General features: G+C 35.0%; 1 protein-coding gene across 5 annotated transcripts in view; it reads right to left on the bottom strand.

The window, feature by feature from the left end:
- TINAG (tubulointerstitial nephritis antigen) overlaps positions 1-19,522 on the bottom strand; it is an 86,038-nt gene that overhangs the window by 25,199 nt on the left and 41,317 nt on the right. For all 5 annotated transcript variants that reach the window (XR_009187933.2, XM_058306899.2, XM_004475371.3 and 2 more), the window contains exon 9: positions 16,380-16,503. Coding sequence is in view for 4 of the 5 variants with exons in the window: in XM_058306899.2 (XP_058162882.1) it covers positions 16,380-16,503 (124 nt within the window). In the remaining variant the exon portion in view is untranslated. The remainder of the gene's footprint in view (positions 1-16,379; positions 16,504-19,522) is intronic.

The following is a 19,522-nucleotide window of genomic DNA, read 5'->3' as shown; positions in this document are numbered from 1 at the left end:
AGGAACCCGTAAATGCCCAATATTCTGACCACAGGATTTCAAACTCATGATTTCTGGGCAGACTAATTCTGTATTAGTAAATACAGATCCAGCTAGATTAAAAAATAATTTCTAAACAGTGGACAAGTAAAGAATTTTTGTGCAGTACAGCCTATTCGAATGGGAAAATTTGGAGGAGATCAGGTAACAAATTCATAAGAAAGTCTAAAATGGAACTCCAGTTTTTCCTGTTGAAGAAATGAAAGTCAGATAGGATAAAGGACAACGAAACCACCAGATGGAACTCAAGCCAATAACAATTACATGACTACTCTGGATATAGGATTTTGCTTTTAGCAGTAAGACTTCAGATAGAATCTCAGCTCTTTTTATATACGGATTTGAAAGATAAGTCCAGTAAGAAAAGAGGTGAAGATATTTGGGCTTTTATTGCATTATGAATGTTTGCCAGAGATATTTAATGCCTTCATTAAAAAATTCTCATGCCTAGTGAATGTGGCAGTCAGTGTTGAATGTGGTAGAGAGCTATCAGAAAACATGAATTAATGTTAAAGACGAGTGAGAATCAATTGCACAGGAAAGCAAATTAAATGAGGGCATTTTCCCCCTTCATTTTCAGCTTGAGAAAAGTATAAATCAAGCCAGCATTCACTGAATCTAAGAGTATTTACTTTTATTGGTATGTTCTGCCAATGAGCTACACATTTTATCATAGATTGGCCAAGCAGACAGGTATTTCCGAAAGATCATTTTTAGCTTGAAAATGTCACAGACTATTGATTGTGTGCTCCTAATATTAATTAATCATCCAACTGATGCTATTTATTGAGTGCCTACCATATCCATTATTCTGATCTACCCTAATATATCAGAAAGCATAAAGATTACAAGTATTGTATTGCAGATAATTTAACTAAAAAATAAAAGAGTATAGAGGAAATTGATGACTAGATTGTGTTCAGTTTATGCTCTATTCAGAATGATGTGCTTTGGAACTGAGATAACCATCTTTCTGCATTTACTTTACTGACAGAATATGTGTTAAAATGCCCATAACCATGTCAAATGAACTGGGGAAGGAGAGAGCAAAGACTAAAATCATTCATCACCATCAATGACAATTAACTAGGGTAATGTCTCACAAAGAAATACTTTGAGGGAGAAGTTCAGTCCTTTGATGTCAGGATTAGGTAGCTGGAATAGAAATGGCTCTTTATCTTCTCCTAGAATCTGAGCACTGGAAAACAACTCAGAAATTATGGTCTATTACAGAGATTGGCCCACTACAATTTATGAGCTAATTTCAGGCTACTGCCTGTTTTTGTAAGTAAGATTTTATTGGAACAGCCCTGCCCATTCCTTTACATATTGCCTATGTCATAAAATAGCAGAATTGTGTAGTTGCAATAGCCCATAAAGCCCACATAGCTAATCCGGCTCTAATCCAAATTTTTGTCTCATAGAAAAGACAACAGAGGCCAGAAGATATTAAGTGGCATTTCAGGGTCATATGGTAAATGGTTAGGTTAGTACTAGTGTCTAAGAAGCACTAAATAATACAAGCAATTAAAAGTAAGTCTAGAACAACTCAGAAAAGGGTAGAACCATTTCTAGCTTTGATGACAAGGGAGCACATAGTGGACCTTGAATAATTTACAGAATATGCCAAGGGAAAATGAGAGATGTCTGAGAAAAGAGCATGAGTAAATGCAAGGAGTTGACCTTGAAAGGTTTAAAAGGATGAGGAGTCAAAGGAAGATAAAGCTGGTGATGGCAAGAAGGATGCACTAAAATGGAAAAGTGTGGGTTGGAGTCATGGAGAACAGTTTGGTCATTATAGAAATATTCCAATTAGGGTGGCATTCATTGCATCCAACAATATCATTTGTATTGAGAAATTTAGTAAGTGCAATTATTATGATGATAGTGATGGAAAAGAATATTTAATGCATCTATTTTGTCAATCAAATTAAATGAAAGTTGTCACTTAGCAGCACAGGTGATACTCATTCATCATTTGCAAAATTCATTTTTCTGCAACCTTTCCCTTTTTATTGTAGCATAGATTTGACCTGACCTTCTCTTTCATCTTACTGAAGTAGTCAGTAATATCCTACATGTTTCTGTTCAGAGAAGACAATGCAAATTGCCATAGCAACGCATGTCTTTTTTAAAAAACCTCCTGCTTCATTCACTCATCAGGATTGTCATTTGCATCATATTCCTGGAACAGAGGATAAAATTTTGATCCTAGATCCTGAAATGGTAACCTTGTATCATGTGCTGTCTACAGATGTGTGCTGATGACCCTGAAATTGCTCTCTTTCATGCAACAACCAATCTATAACCAGTTAACAGATAGACATCAGAGGTCACCATACCTCTTAGACCTGATGTCCCTTCCACCTACATCCCTGGAAATTTAAACACACACTTTTCCTAACCACCATGTACATTCTTTCATATATGGATTCTTGAAGGCAACACCCACCACAGAAGATACTAGATTATGAAACAAAATTACCAAAATAATTTATTAAACCGACTTTGGAAGGGAGCACAATACCAGGGAATAATGAAATTTGATCACATAGACCCTCCCAAAAATCTGAAGCAGTAATAGCTATTAAAACTAATCTTAGCAAGAAGGTAGAGAATAAATGCTTTCCCTGTAACTGAAAACAGTTCCATATAATCACTCAAGTATTACCTCAACATTTGTGTAACTTATTGTTCCCAGTTCTCTGTAAATCTAAGGAATTGCCTATTGTCACTTTACTCAGTTAATGCATTTATTGAAGTACCAAGTTTTTCTTTAGAAGTTTCCCAACTAGGAAATTATTATTTCCAACCATACTGATTTTGCACACTCCAGTACAACTAGAGCATAAATGGCCTGATTCCTACAAATTACATGGCTACCTTGATATATATATATAAATAGAATCATGTTATCAAAGGTCATGAAAAAATTTATCACATCTGCCAAAGAAATTAAATAGTTGTTTCTTCCTATAGTCACATTTCTCTTTCCTGTACCATTTTTATTTATCTACTTGTGCTCCCAAAGTGAGCTGGATCAAAAGTAAATAATAATTTTAAATAATAAATATGAATGTATATAATAGCATAGATATGTACTCCTTAACACAATAATTAGAATAAATCCCATTATATAATTTCACCTAAATAAAAATAAATTTTTTATTGCTATTGCTCTTTTGTTTTGTAAAAGGCCAGCCCACAGGAATAGCAGTTGTAGAATAGAGTGGACATGGTCAGTGTTTGAGATGACAAATCAATGAAAGACCAATGTCAAACAAGAGAAAACAAATGGAGCACAAACTGTCCTGTCAACTTGATTCAGTAGTGACAGACAAGGCAACACAATTCAATCAGCACTGAAAATAAAAGGAAAATAAAACCCATTTATACAATTCCACTGTTCCCTGGGCACTTTCTACCTCCACACTTCTATCAGTTTGTTGCTCAAAGGATCCCAAGAGTCTCGAGGATCTCTCAGTGGCTTCCCTGTGTGACTGACTGATAGCTTTCCATAGCTGCATCAAATCAGCAATACAAGTTTATTTTATTTTATTTATTAAGGCTCTTCATATTATTCATCTCAGTTACCCAAAACCTAGCAGAATTTCTAGGACACGATTATTGCTCATAAAGTTTGTTGAAAGTTTGTGCTGAGAATCAATTTGGGGCATAACTAGACAAACAAAATAATGTGTTCCTTTGCACTCACCAGTAAATTTCAGGATTTTTAGAATTCACTCAATATAATAGCAAAAGACTCTCTTAGTTTTCATATAATGTTAACTAGTTAGGATATTTTTTCTTTCCAATAATTTTAACACACATCCAATATGGAAATATATGAATGTCAAGGAAAATCGCACTAACAAAATTTGACAGGAATTAAGTTGGAGATAAAAGACTATTCTAATGTCTTTCAAAGATGAAATTTCAAAGATTTAGCAAAAAGAACCAAGTTATTTATCCTTTTTTCTGCAGACTTTTATTTTCAAGCCCAAAGGTCACATTTTAGCACCTGTTTAACTTGACCTCTAAGCAGCATTCCATACCACTAACCATTCCTGCCTCCCAGTAATATGCCTCTCTCACGGCTGTATGACACCTTACACTCCTGGTTCTACTCCCACCCCTTTGGCCACTTCTCCCCAGTTTCCATTGTCCGACACTCTTTCCGTATTTGACCGTTAAATGTTGAAGGTTCTTCAGGTTTGGGTCCTGAACCCTCCTCTGATATTTCTACATTCTTTCTCCATAGGATGTTATCCCTTTCATGGCTTTATCTACCATGTAAATGCTGATCATTTTTATGCTTTCTCTTTGGACTCCTTAACATCCATTGTTTTACTCCAAAAACACGTGTAATTGCTTACTTGACGTTTTCATTTGGAAGTCTCCAGAAATCTTAAACTCAACATATCTAAATTGAAATCTTGCTACTTCTTTCTATCTCCATCTGTTTCTTTTCCAGTGGAATCCATATCAACAAATGTCACATCTGTGCATCTTATTGTTCATGGAAGTTTCTTGGAAGTCAAACTTGACATCTTCTTCTCCAATCCCTCCCCGCCCAACAAATTGCCAAGTCCTGTCAATTCTACGAAATATATATGTATACATACTTCAAGTTCACCCATTCATTTTCACAATTACCATCCTAGTCCAAGGCACTGATATTTCTTGATAGGGCTTCTGACATTTCCTAATTGATCTTCTTCTGTCTATTCATTCCACCTTCAACTGCTTAATATCATTCTCTAAGCATCAACAGAGTGACATTATTTTTTAAATGCAAATTATATAATTTCTCTGTTGAAATCCCTTGAAAATAATGGCTTGGGATGAGGTTCAAAACCCTAATCATAACTAACAATGCCCTAGAAGTTGCATCTTTCACCTACCTCATATCTCTCTCTCAACAATATTATCCATCATTAGTTTCCCTAAACTCATCCTAGTAACTTTCTGAAAACAGCAGGGCAGTGACTAAGACTATGGTCAGTGAAACCTCCCACTTTGGGAGAAATAATCCTCATAATAAAGTATGAAAGTGGAGCAGGAAGATCCCTTGTAGTGATGAATTATAATTGGCACCGAGTAAATGACTATAAGCCAAACTAGTGAAAATTTGAAATAATTACTGTCCCAAAATAACGTTAGGGCCAGTTTCATTGAGTTATTTTAAGGAAAAGATAAGTTATAAATAGCTCAATAACTTTGAAAATGACTGAAAGTTACTCAATTTGTTTTGTGAGATTATCATAATCTTATATCAAATCTGAAAAAGCAATAACAATAAAGTTTTAAACTAGAGTCTTAGTAATGATAAAAATGGAAATAAAATATTAAAAATTCATAAGCATTTTGCACCCTCTATCCCTATTAGTGACTGCTAGAAATCCTGGACAATTTAATAAGAATGAAACAAGCTTTTGGTTTTCTCTTGAATTGTTTCGATGTCTAGTAAGAAGCATATTTTCTGTACATAACAATATAATAAAGTTACTATCCTTTTCAAATTTCACTAATTTCCCTCATAACTTAATATCAATTTTTTTTTCCACAGGAAAACAAAGTTTTTTTTTCTGTCTTTTCATGAGGGGTACCGCATATAAGAAAAGAAATTGAGAGAAATAAAGCTAACTAAATTCATCAGGAGTTTTCATTTTAGGTGACCTACTACCAAACACTAGCTCTACAGCTCATAATTCAAATTTTAGACTTGGCAACATTTCAAATTGTATTAGCCCTTGAAATTGTAGGCTATCAGGCAAATCCTAAGAACCAAGAACATTACATTCAAGAATGACAAAAATTACTGTTTTACTTTTGTGATGGGTATCATTTTAAAACGAGTGTCTGAAGGAACAAATACATATCATATTATAGATAAAATATTGTCTATCTAATGCTTTAAAATTTGTGATTAAACATGTAAAAGCCTTAAAATTTAAAAAATCTATATTCTATCCAGTTTCCCCCAAGAAAAATCAAGGAATAGTGGCTGAACAAATGTTTTTGCTAGCAACCCAAGAAACTCTTATACAATTATACTTTCAACATATGAAAATATTTTATATTACCTAATTTTCTCTAAACTCTGTACCAAACAGTGTTTTGACCCACTTTTTAATATTTTATGAAAGTAGCATTTAAAGGGCCTAAATAGTATCACTGAAGCTAATATTTTCAATTAAATCCATCCAAACTTTGAAAGACATCAAATTACAAGATACAATTCTGAATTCCATCCCTAGGCAAAATTCATTCTGAAGTCAGTTATCATTAGCAATGGTGGCTTTGCTTGAGAAATCTTGAAATTAAATTATATATCATACACTCTATCTTGTTCTGTCTTTCTCTTGCTTGAAGACAGGGGCAATATATTATTGGTATTTGTGTTCTTAATGCCTATCAAACCACTTGACACATGTTGCATACTCCAGCTAGTTTCTTGTTGAAAGATTAAGCAAAGATTTATAATATAGATTAGAGATTTGTAATCAAAATAGGTTAAACTAGATTATTAGATAGGTAAAAAACAGGCACATTTATTTTTACCCTGAGAACATTTTTAGAAAAAGAAATAATATAATAATTGAGAAAACCTAGGTGATGAGCAGACACTGAGTGAATATTAACACTGGACCATCAGTGTTCCAATAAATATATATAGAACATGACATTCGGAGAATATGAATTTTGAAGACGGAAGGACATGAAAAGTTTTCTTCAATACTCTCAGCCTCTTATTGTTGGTAAAATGAGATAATAATTTGCATCCCAGAAGGATTTTATACAAATTAATTGAAATTGTGTATGGCAGTGCTACTATAGTGATTCTGGATATAGATGGTACCAAATATATTATTTTATTTATTCAGTATTATAGAACAGAGATTTTCAGTGTTTCTCAATGACTATAGAACACATAATCTCAGAGAACTGAGATGATATAGACCAAAGCAAGTCTCCACAAACTCAAAATTTAAGTCTGTTTATTTTTCCCTTTAAAATTTATGCAAATTTGGAATTCTAATAAAAAACATAGCTATATTTGTTCTGAAATACATGTATATTTAAAGCATTCCTTCCAAATCTTGTAATTTTCCAGCCAACTTTTTGTAGTTATGTGGAGCCATGGTTTAGTCAAAGGAATGTAAGTGAAGTGACATGGGTCATTTCTGCATCAAAACTTTAAGAAGCCCTCTTTAGGCTCTGCTTCCCCTTCCACAGGCTGAATGAGACCACAAATGTTACTCTAAGAGATGGCAGAAAAACACAACTGAAAGAGCTTTGGGTCCCTGAATCCATGTGGAGAAGAACTACACAGCAATTAAGAACATCCATCTTGGACTACTATGTTAACAAGAAATAAACTCTATTAATATATATGAGCCATTAAATATTTTGAATCTATTTGTTGTTGCAACTGCTGTTATTCAAACCAGTGTACCCATTAAAAAGTTCTAATTAAAACAGCTGCTCAGAATTGATCAATTTGCCAGGGGTTAAGCATAACCTAGTAAGCAAATCAGGCTTATTCAGAAAGGAGGAGGGGGACAAAAAGGATGAATTGGGAAAACCAAGTGGTGGCTCCAATAAAGCTATATCAAATGATCTGGAGTGGCACTTAATAACTAATTTACGCTTCTGGAATGCTTACTATTGAAAATATGTATGGGAATTACAGGAAAAATACATTAGAAATTTAACTCTGAAGCATTATTTTCAATACTCTCTTAAGGGGAGATATCTATATCTATCCATCTATCTATATACACTTATGAATATCTAGATTTATGACTACCAAGTAGATGATCTGTATCACAACATAATCAAAAACTTAGTATAAAAGACTATGACTATTAGTCAGTCTATAACACTGCATTCTTAATCTATAAAATGCCCTTCCTTATTATTATATGATTACTGGAAAATTTTCTATAAATAATAAAAAATTTAATGAGTAAGAAAATGAAATGACAATCATAAATTGCTGAGATTAGAATTATCATGGCCTCTGGTACAATGATTTTTCTATTTTCTTCAAATCCATTGACTGTCTTCTTTCATTGGTTTTATTAAACCTTCTGGCATTTCAGCAACATTTGAATAAATGCTCATATTGTAAACCTCTGGTTTTTCTGACTCATTGCACCCATCTGGAAAACTGTCAGTCTTGGATGAACTCAACTACTCACCTCAAAGACACCTCAAAATAATCAGGTCCAACAGTGAACTTCTTCCCCAAATTCTCCTCATTCTGCTCAGCTCCATCCATCCTCAACCCTTTTCTCTTTTTTGATCCTGAAATCAGTTTATCTAACTGCCTGCTCTAATATCTGTATTTTTACATCTCAAAGATACCTGAAAATCATCAGGGCAACAGTGAACTTCTTCTCCATATTATTGTAGACTGCCACACCCATCTAATTCATTAAACCATCATCAAAGAGTGGGTCATCCTCTACTCTTCCCCTCTCATCACACTGCATTCCAAACCCACATCATATCTGCCAGCTTTTCTCTTTTAATATCTCCTGATCCACCCATATCTCCCCAGATTGCCCACCATTGCCTTAAGTTCAGAAAAATATTTTACTTACGCTATTGTTACTAGTCTCTTTATATCACAATCCTTACAGGCAGAGCAATCTTTAAGGAATACAGACAAGATCAGGCCACCTTCCTACTTCAAATACTTCAATGACTTCCCTTTGCTCTTAACATCCTTGACCAAACTTTGTATCATGACCTATTAAGTCCTTGCTTTCTGAGAATCAGCAGACATAACCTTCATACAATGTTTCATATCCTTATAACTACAGAAATTTTACACAGTCTATTCCCTCTGTGTGAATGTTCTTTGATTAATGGGTAATATTTTTTTCTTCATAGTGAAATATAAACCAAGTATGGGAATCCTCTATGATATGCATGATTGTTTTGTAAATTCACAACTTCTCTAATAAAAAAATTGGACACAACCTAAAAATAATAATAATACATCTCAAAATATATGGCATTTTTGATTCAATGAAATGTTTTTATAACCATGGTATTTATGGTAGGTATGGGTAAAGACTTAGAAAAGAGAAAGAAGAGTAGTGAAATGAGATTATTAAAGCAAAAAATAACCATTACAACAGTATATCTACCTACCACAATTCTTATTATATATATTTAAAGAGAGAAAGAAAAAGAGAGACTGACTTTGTCACCTTATGCTAGAATTAGTTGTAGTTGTTTCTGCCCCACTCTCTAAATTTCTTAAGCACAGGAACTGTATGTTAATCCTCTGTGTATTCCCTAGTGTTGGGCACTTGATAGAAGCCTAATTCATTTGTTCAAGTAAGTTGAATCTAATAGCTTTGTGTTCTAGAGAAAGGGCAGCAAATAGAATTTGTTAAGATAAATTTGTAAGGTATTCTGTAGGAGTATATTAAGCTCTCTGATAAGGAACATTAACCTACTTGGGCTATTTGATTACTCTCTAAATCACTGGTGCATTAATTTTCTGAATGTAGTAATTACTAAGTGAGATATTACTAATAGAGAAATGAATTAAAATCTACGCCTCTAGGCTACCTAACAATGCCCAGGTGACCTAAAACATTTCTGAAAAATAAACCTGTTCTCTAGAAGTAATTTGCCTACTAGCAGAATTCAATGTCATAAAAGTGAAGTAAATTTATAAAGATTCCGATTTCTAGGAATTTACAAAAGTGAACACAGTACTACAACCAACAAATACAGAGAATATACAAACAATGGCAGGATGATTAAAACATGACCAACATAGCTAAATATGTGGTAAAGATGTTGAATGATAGTTCTAGTAAACCAAGGAAGGTTTCTTGACAATGTTAGTATTTTTAGTTTTCTGAATGGTAGAAAAAATGATATCACCTAATGTGTGGTGGGATATTTTTTCCAAATCAAGAACATAATCAGAGAAGACAAAAATTGCTAATGAAATATAAGAAGGAGGGATTTAGAAGGAATGAGACTTTTAAACAGGTAAACTAAAATAGAGTTGCCATTTCCCATTATAGTGGCTGTATAAAGACATTTTATTCCATTCACCACACTGAAAAGTCACTGAAAAATTAAGAAAACAAAACAAAACCAATTTAAAACATCCAATTGTCTCTTTCCTTCTTTAGTGAACCAAGAAAGCTGCCATAATCCCCAACCATAACTTTGGGGAATAACTGAAAACCTCATTTTATCTGTGCTAAATAGGAGTGGATGCTGAGAGTTAACATCCCCTGCACTGTCCTCGCACACTCCCATTCCTGACATGAATAGGAAAAATTTCCCCCATAAATACATAAGATGGTCCAGACATACTCTTCATGATTGTTATAATTAGGGCCCTGAGAGGCCATGAAAATCTTGGAATATATCAGTGCCAGACCACACCACCCATGGGAAGTCAGCTGAAGAAGAAACCATGCTGGAAGTCATTTGTGTTACTGAAGTCCCAGCCAACCTGCTAGGTGAGATTCCTGAGAGGTGGAGCAGAGCAAAAGAAGGCATGAATAGCACGGAGCAGCAAAGAGACCTGCAGGGGATTTATTATGAGTCCCACCAACCTCTCTTAGCTATAAACTGAGTGTAGACATGCCTCCAGGAAGACATGCCCCAAGAAAAATAGATTTGGTGGGATTGGATCCAAGAATGACAAACTTGAATCTGTATTGCATTAGCCTTAAATTTCTTCTTGAACTTCCCCCCACTCTATTTTCAACAAATACCCACCTATTTAAAGATAAGTAATAGCAAAAGAGAAGTAGCTCAGACTTTAAGCTTAAATAGCATTCATTCAGTGAATAGAAAAACATTAACTGTATTTATTGATTGGAATTGTATTAGGTAGTTTGTCTATATCAGTGAATAATGCAAAGACACCTGCTCTCAAGGAGATTAATATTAGTGGGGGAGACAGACAATACATAATACACATTTAAAAAACTAAGTTACAAACTATGCTACTGAGTGATCATTGCTATGGAAAGAAAGAATAAAAATAGAGTAGGTAAGGGGTTCCGAAGTGCTGAGGCAGAAGGCAGATAACTATATTAAGTAGGACAGTCAAGAAGACCACAGTGAGAAGGTAAGATCTGAGCTAAGACTAGATAGAGGCATAGAAACTATCAAATCAGTTATCTGGTAAAGAGTGACAGGCCCTGAAGTGTATGTTGCTGAAACATTCAAGAACCATTGGAGCAGAGAGGACAAGGTACAGAAGAAAAGAAGTTGAGGTCAGAAAGTAGATGGGGTTGAGGAAGTCATGGCAGTCAAGATCATGTAGGCTCTTGGGGGTCACTGGAAGAACCTTCGTTTTTACTCTGAGCGAAATGGAGAAACACTGTCGGGTTCTGAGAAAAGAATGACAATTCTGAGTAGTGCTCTAAAAGAAACACCCTGGTTTCTCTGCTGAAACAGACTTTGGGATGGCAAAGGTCAAAACAAGAAGACCTGTTAGAAGCTACTTCAGCAATTCAGTATTAAGTATTGAAACTATTGAGTAATGATGGTCCAGATGAGGATGGTGGTGCTTCAGATACTGAAAAGTGGTTGGATTCTGGATTTGTTGGAAGAACCAACAGAGCGTCTAACAAATTGCAAGTGAGCTGCAAGGAGAGGCATGAAGATGATTCCAAGGTTTCCAGCTAGGCAAATGGAAGGATGGAATTTTCATGAACAAAGAAAGAGCTGGTGCTGCTCACCAAGTTAATCAATGATAAGGGGGGTAAATCAGAAGGTCAGTTTTAGAAATGTTGAATTTGAGGTATCAGATATCTAGGCAGGGATGTCAAATAGCTGTGGAATATATCATCTGAAGTTTAGGAGAGAGGTCTGATCTAGAGATATAAATTTAGTAGGTAGCAGCTTTTAGATGGTATTTGTGATGGTTGCATTCATTGGTCACCTTGGCCAGGTGATAATGTCCAGTTGTTTGGTGAAGCAAGCACTGGCCTGATTATTTCTATGAGGGTAGTTTGTGGATTTAAATCATCAGGCAGTTTTTGTTTTTTTTAAAAGATACTTAGATTACATAAATGTTACATAAAAAATGTAGGGGATTCCCATATGCCCCACTCCCTACCTACCCTCCCACACTTGCCAACATTAACAACATCCTTCATTAGTGTGGTACATTTGTTAGAATTGATGAACACATATTAAAGCATTGCCACTAAGGGTCCATTTTAGTTTACTTTATAGTTTAAACTCTCTCCTGCACAATTTTGTAAGTTATGACAAGATATTAATATATAATGGCCTGTATCTGCCATTGCAATGTCATTCAGGACAATTCCAATGTCCCCAAATACTCCCATATTACACCTGTTTTTCCCTCTCCCTCCCCTTAGAACCTCTGGAGGCCACTGCCTTCACATCAGTGATAAAAGTTCTTCCATTACTAGGATAACAGTAAGTCTACTCTAGTCCATCATTCATTCCCTATTCCAGAGGATTCTGGGATGGTGATGCCCACTCCACCTCTAAGTGAGAGGGGACTTAGATCCCATGGGGCAGATGAATGGGACTATCTTGCTTGCAGTTGTAGACTCTTGTTATCAAGCAGTTAACAGAATTTATGGCTGATTAGTCTATGGCTGATTAAATCTTCAAAGGATAATGCCTTCAGCTTTAAAAGAAGACTCTCCCAGCAGGTGAAGACCATAAATGGAGAACTGATGATTTCAGCAGTCAGAAGGGAAAATTTCTATCTCTACTTCAGCCAGCCATCTTGTCCTGAAGAATTCATTAAAATCTTCATTGGAGTTACCAACTTGTGGCCTGCCTTACAGAATTTGGACTAGCCAATGATATACTAAATTATATTATATATATATATCTGTATATATATATATTATATATATAAATGATATGCTATATATGACCATATGATTGATATAAGTATATATATATGTGTGTGTGTGTGTATATGTATGTGTGTGTCTATTCTCAAATGACTGAGAATAGACAGAAAAAGAGGACCCAAATTGAGACTGGTCCAACCTTAGAAGATATGTGACTACAAGAAGAAGAAAAGAGGACCAGAAAAAAACAATGAAAAGGAGCAACCAATAAGGAAAAACCAGAAGGACAGGAAATACAGATCTAGGATTTGACCAATGTATTTAGCATTGTAGAGGTCATTGGTAACCTTGAAAGAAACATTTTTGTGAAGAAGAGGATGGAATGAAAAATTGATTGTTGGGGTTTAAGAGAATGTGAGAGGAAAGAAATTGAATAAAGTGAGTACAGAAAACTAGTGCAAGAAGTTTACTGTAAGGGAACAAAAATGGAATGCAGGGAAAGTGAGGTCAAGAGAAAGATTTATTTATATATATATATATATATATATATTTACTTTTAAGATCTGAAAAACAACAGCATGTTTTCATGGTGGCAAAAATGAAATTGATTAAAGCAAAGGAAAAGGAGAAATTGTCCCTGTGTATCCTTGAATAGGTAATAGAGTTGGACATCTAGAACACAAGAGGAATTTAGATAGGAACATGGATGGTTAGTGTGTCTAAGAAAAGGGAACTCAGTATGAGGAAGTGCATGTTTGCAGGTACAAGGTCATCAACTGAGAGTGAGAGTGAGAGTGACAGGGCAGAGTTTGGGAATGTAAGGAAAAAGGAAAGTGGGACAGTAAATACTAGGAATCTAGAAAAGGACTGCTTGGCAGGATTAGAGACCTACTTGAAATTTGTGGCTATAAATTAAAGTGAAATCAGCATGATTTGTGAGTTTTTTTCCAGCCCTGAATAAAGAGACAAGCCTTATGTCAGCCTACAGCTGATATCAGAAAGTGGGACCACAGAACCTTAAAAGGAAAGAGGAAGGCTGAACCCTCACAGACATTGCCCACCATCTTATGTCAACACGTGGCAAAAGACTTTGGGTAAGAAAGTACCTCCTAAGTAACCTTGAGTTGGACTCTTTAGGGCCTTGTGACTTTAAGCTCTACCCTCAAGTAAATATCTTTTATAAAAGCCAACAGATTTCTGGTACTCTGCAACAGCATCCCTTTGGCTGATTAATACATATGGTTCCAAGAGTTAATCTCTACTCAAGTTATTCTTCAATATAAAGACAATAAACTCTTTCGCAAACGTGCAGGAAATTAGGGAATATAGGGCTTAAGTACCATTCTTGATCAAATATTACCAGAGGGAAAAATTCATCCAATAAAATAAAATATTAAAGAACTCAAGGATAGAAAAACCATCATGAAAAAATATTTGATTATCATTGAACCCATTAAATATATGACAAATTCTAAACAACTATGGATCATGGTTTCAGAGAATAATGCAAAATTTTTAATCCTTTAAAATGGTAAAAATAATAGGATAACAAATACGAGATGTATGAGGGGAGGAGAGGTGGCAAAAAGTATAAGAATGATAAATTTATGCATATTTATCTATGGACAACTAGTCAATAGATAAAATCTAAAATTGAAATACGTAAAGTAGATTATTATTCCAAACTCTAGTTCTTTTAATATAGATATGTTTTTCTTAACTCTAAATTGTTCTTTCAAGAGCTAGGATCTCTTGTGTTGAAGATTCAAAAATATTTTGTTTCACATCATTTCATTAAATTTTATTAAATTCAAGTAAAATTAAGCTGAACATTAATATTTAAAATACTATTATCCTATATTGTCTTTCTATTTTTGTCTTTCTAACTTTTTATCAACATTAAATATACCTCTCTATCTTTACCTATAGAGAGAGAATTATCCGATATGGTTTTCACCAAATGTTAATCATGATTTGCAGGGCCAATGGCATATGGAGTGATTTTTCAACTTTCTTATTTTGTTCTCTGTCTATATTATTTGAATTTTGTAGTGGAAATATACCCATTTTCTTTTCTTATTTTTTTTAACTTAAGACAAGCTCCTTGGCCCAAGTGCCCCAAAATTAAGATAAAAGGAAGCAACCATAGACCTCTAAAGAACAATGATGCCAAATAACCAAGGTAATACCGCAATACAGAATAAACCTAATAAATGGAAAATGAAACTACCCAATGTCTGAAAGAATGTTGGGAACTGCTAGTGGAAGTATTAAAAAAATTTTCTTTGTCTTAATTTTTTTACAGTGGTATCTCATTTTTCTTACACACTATATCTCTATCCAACTTTATAGTGATATATATTATAGATAGATATAAAAATACTCAAATTTCAGGAGATGTTATCCCTTGATGGTGAGATTACTATAATATATATCTTTATATTTTTCCCTCCTATAGTTTTTAATATCCTAGATTTACATGAAATACCATATTTACAATTCTAACATTCCAAGTGGTATCTTAAATTCAATGAGGTGTGGCAAATTTGTCATTGAACGAGTAGAGTATTTATAATAAAAGAGGGATGATATTTAAAAAGACATCATAGAGGATGACTTGTCTACATACTTTATTCTCAGAGAGTTTTCAAAAATCAGAAAGGAGACATTAACAATTTGGCTGTGAATGAGGTGGTTATTTGTGCAGCCTAAAACTTAAGAAACCAGTAAGGACATGTCTAGGAGGAATAAAATTGTTTACCATAATAGGCAAGGTGAGGAAAATAAGGGTGATGGGGGAAGAAAAAACCACCTTACTGTAGTATTTCATTTGAATTGGAGTGAGACTTTATGAGAGAAAATCTGCAGATTAGGCATAGTCAGACTGAGATTGAGAAAGCGTGGGAGAAGTGATCTCAGATGGCCACACATCTTTCTAAGTAGGGCCTATTTGTGAAATGACTTACTCTTGAGATGCAAGTACCAAAAATTTTTGAACCTGTCTTGTCCTTGCATAACTGAATATATTTTACTCACAAATTTGATGAATTAAATCTTCATAATTCTCACATAAATATAAAATAACCTCACACTGAATTAAAGGCAACCCTACCCTCTCTTCCTGCTTAATACCTGTCCATTGTATTTCCATTCAAAAACTTCTTCCCAAATCATACTACACTTTAGATTTATATCATTCTCTTTATTATGCCATATATAGGATTTATTCCAGTAATATATTTTCCTTGCCCTTAGAACAAATTTTAAGGACATATTTTACAAGTACGTGATAGGAAATGGTCATCTATCCCAGAATATTTAGTTACCTTTTTGTTGGACTTTAAAATAATGACTGAATAAGCCAGGCTTAGATGATTTTAAATTTGTATCAGAACTACCCATACAAAGGGGAATTGCCAGTGCTGAAATGCAGTATATACACTTATTTTCAGTTTTACTTTCCAAAAGCATGAAAAGATTTTTAAGAAATTGACTTACCCAGTGAGTTTCACTGCATGTGTCCGAAGTTTTCGATATTTCTCCAATTCTTCATTTGAGCTGGCAATATGTCGATATATCCCTGCCTTATAATGGAAGAAATCCTCATGCACTTGCATTATGGCTAAAATAAAGTCCGACAGGATAAATGGCACAGTTAAAAAATTTTTTTTTTCCCTTTCAAAACCTACAGAATTTCTCACAGAAAAATTGCTGGGTAAATTGCCAGGAGTTGAACCCAAGAATGAATTTTGTAGTTAGTCTAATTTTTATTCTTCCTTCACTAGATTGTGATATTTCTCTTGGGAAAAGACTTTTAGTTGTTTAGAATATTACTTATGTACACATTATATCTTTAAAATGGTCTATTCTTAATTGACAGATGCACTATTACCAGGAATTGAGCCCCTTGCAGGGAAGGCCCACTACTTGACCTTGATTGCTCTATTTGCAATAACCTTATGCCTCACAACAAGACTTTTAAAATGTCAATTAAGCTAGCAGGGAAGGGTTAGCCTAGCAAACCTGGCTTAAAGTAATTGTTCTTAATCCTTATAAGTAAATACAAACCTTTCCTTGCTGAGTTTGAATAAAAAGCAAGCCCTTAGCAAAAGAACACTCTAGCAAGATTTCATCCTCTCAGCTCTGGAGAGCTAAGCCAACATCGCATTCTTTAAAAAGTAGAGCTTATACTTTATAAAGCTTTCCTCCATTCCCGCTCCTATATTATTTCTTTTGTGCATTGTGTGCTGTTCTGTTGAAGGGCTTGAACGATACAAAAAAGGCTTTAAACTTCTCTTCTAGAACATGAATTAAAAACGTTTAGAATTGGGACTAACTATGTATAACTTGATAACATAGCGCTTGTCTATTTTAGTTTGAAGTATATTATAAATAAAGCAGAAACCAAGGTCATTTGATTTTGATAAACCCTAATACTTAGCTTATACTCCAAACCCAAATATCACTTTTTAATGCTCTGGTTTTTTATTCCATTTTTAATGTTCCATGTTCTTTTCAACACTGTTCAAATATTCTCAAAAGAGATTAAGTCTTCTGTATCTGCTATTCCCATAGGATTTTAAGAATTCATGTAACTGTACTGTAGGTAGATGCTTGCTTTTGTTCTCTTTTGCATCACCTATACTGTTTCAATTCTACAGATTTTAGAAAAATGCATGCTGTTTTTGCCTTTTACTCTTTTGTATTGAGACAGAGAAGAAATGCTGTATGTTAGCTGTATTAGTCAGCCAAAGGGGTGCTGATGTAGAATACTAGAAATTGGTTGGTTTTTATAAAGGGTATTTGGGGTAGGAGCTTACAGATACCAGGCCATAAGGCATAAGTTACTTTCCTCACCAAAGTCTATTTCCACGTGTTAGAGCAAGATGGCTACCGATATCTGCCAGGGTTAAGGCTTCCTGAGTTCCTCTTTTCCCAGGTCTTGCTTCTCTTCAGGCTTAGAGTTCCTCTCTTCCTGAGGCATGCTTCTTTTTCCTCTGTGTGCTTACTTCCTGGGGCTCCAGCTTAAGTCTTCAGCATCAAACTCCAACATCAGAAACCCTCAACTCTGTTCTTTGCCATGCCTTTTATCTGTGAGTCCCCACCCACCAAGAGGTGGGGACTCAACGCCCTAATCATAGCTCAATCATGCCCAGGTACAGATCAGATTACAAGCATAATCCAATATCTATTTTTAGAATTCATAAACATATCAAACTGCTACTCTCCACCCTCTGAATTCCAAAAAGACATTATAATATTTGAAAAAACCTTAATCAGTAACAATGCAAGTGCTAAATCATATCACAATCAATTTAAAGAAATACAGTTCATCTTCAGCAAAATCCTGTCTGCTATAGACCTCTGAAACCTACAAAACAATTTATCTGTTTCCAATACACAAGTGAACAGTCCAAGGATAAACATTTTTATCAATAAAGAGAAATTGGGAGGGAAAGATGAGTCATGGGTCCTCTACAGTTCAGAAAACCTGCAGGCACCCTGCATTTGATTTCAAAGTCTGAGAGTCATTTTAAGAAGATGGTGTCTTCTCCTTGGAGCCAAATAGGGACCCACCATTTCCACTAGCTTGCCCAACAGCCATTTTCTTGGTTCCACCCTCATCAAGCATCTGGGTGTCGACCAAGCTCCAGATTTCACTCTCCAAGAGTTTTGGGGTAATTGCCACACATTACCCAATCATTGAGTTAGAGACTTAATGCCCCTAGTACAGTGATGTGAAGACAACATCCCCCCTAACCTTTGGCATACAGGCTCAACTCTCTCAGAGCAACGAGTTGACCACCTGCCCTTGCCTAATCTTAGGGGGACAGGTCCACCCCTCTCAGACCTGTGGGGTGCTGACCTTAACCGCCCTAATTCTAGGGAAATGTGCTCCACCCTCTCTGTACCCTGGGGAAGCAAAACTCTTTCCAAACATCTGGTAGGAACATCCACCCTCTTCAACTGCTGGGGGAAACTCAACCTCTCTGTATACCTGTGTGGGGTTCTTCTCTTGGCCCAAGGTGATGTCCTAATTCCAGATCTCAGCTTCCATGGTTTTCCTCTTAAAGCTGTTTCTCTTTCTATCTCTCCTTTCCATGTCCTTTTTATTCCAGGCTGACAGTGGTTTTTTCATACAGCTCTCTCAGAAAGTCTGTTGGTTTAGCATGCAGGAAGCAGGGGTCCTAGCCATCAGACAGTAAGACTTTCCAAAAGTCTTTTTGAGATAACTGCATCTTCAACCTTGATTTACCAGTTCCAAGTTTACTTATTTCCTCCAATGGGGCACTTTCATCTGGGACCTTGATTTCCATAAGCTTGGGATTTCCAGAATCAGTTTCTGTTTTCTTTGTACCTGACTGTTCCATCCTCAGCATATCTCTCTCATCTAGCATTTTGCTATAAGCTGCAAGCAGAACCCAAGCTGCATTCTCTGAGTTTACTTTGGAAATTTCTTTAGCTAAATGCCCAGGCTTGCCGTTTTCAAGTTCTGCCTTCCATCAAACACCAAGAGTTAAACTTGCTAAGTTCTCTACAACTTTAAAACATGGATTGCCTTTCCTCCAGTTTCCAATAATAGTTTCATCATTTCCTTTAAGGCATCATAAAAAGACTCTTTAGCATCCACATTGCTATGA

This window comes from Dasypus novemcinctus, chromosome 11 (assembly GCF_030445035.2).
Source record: "Dasypus novemcinctus isolate mDasNov1 chromosome 11, mDasNov1.1.hap2, whole genome shotgun sequence".
In the NCBI taxonomy this organism is placed as follows: Eukaryota; Metazoa; Chordata; class Mammalia; order Cingulata; family Dasypodidae; genus Dasypus; species Dasypus novemcinctus.
This window is presented reverse-complemented; position numbering and strand designations above follow the sequence as displayed.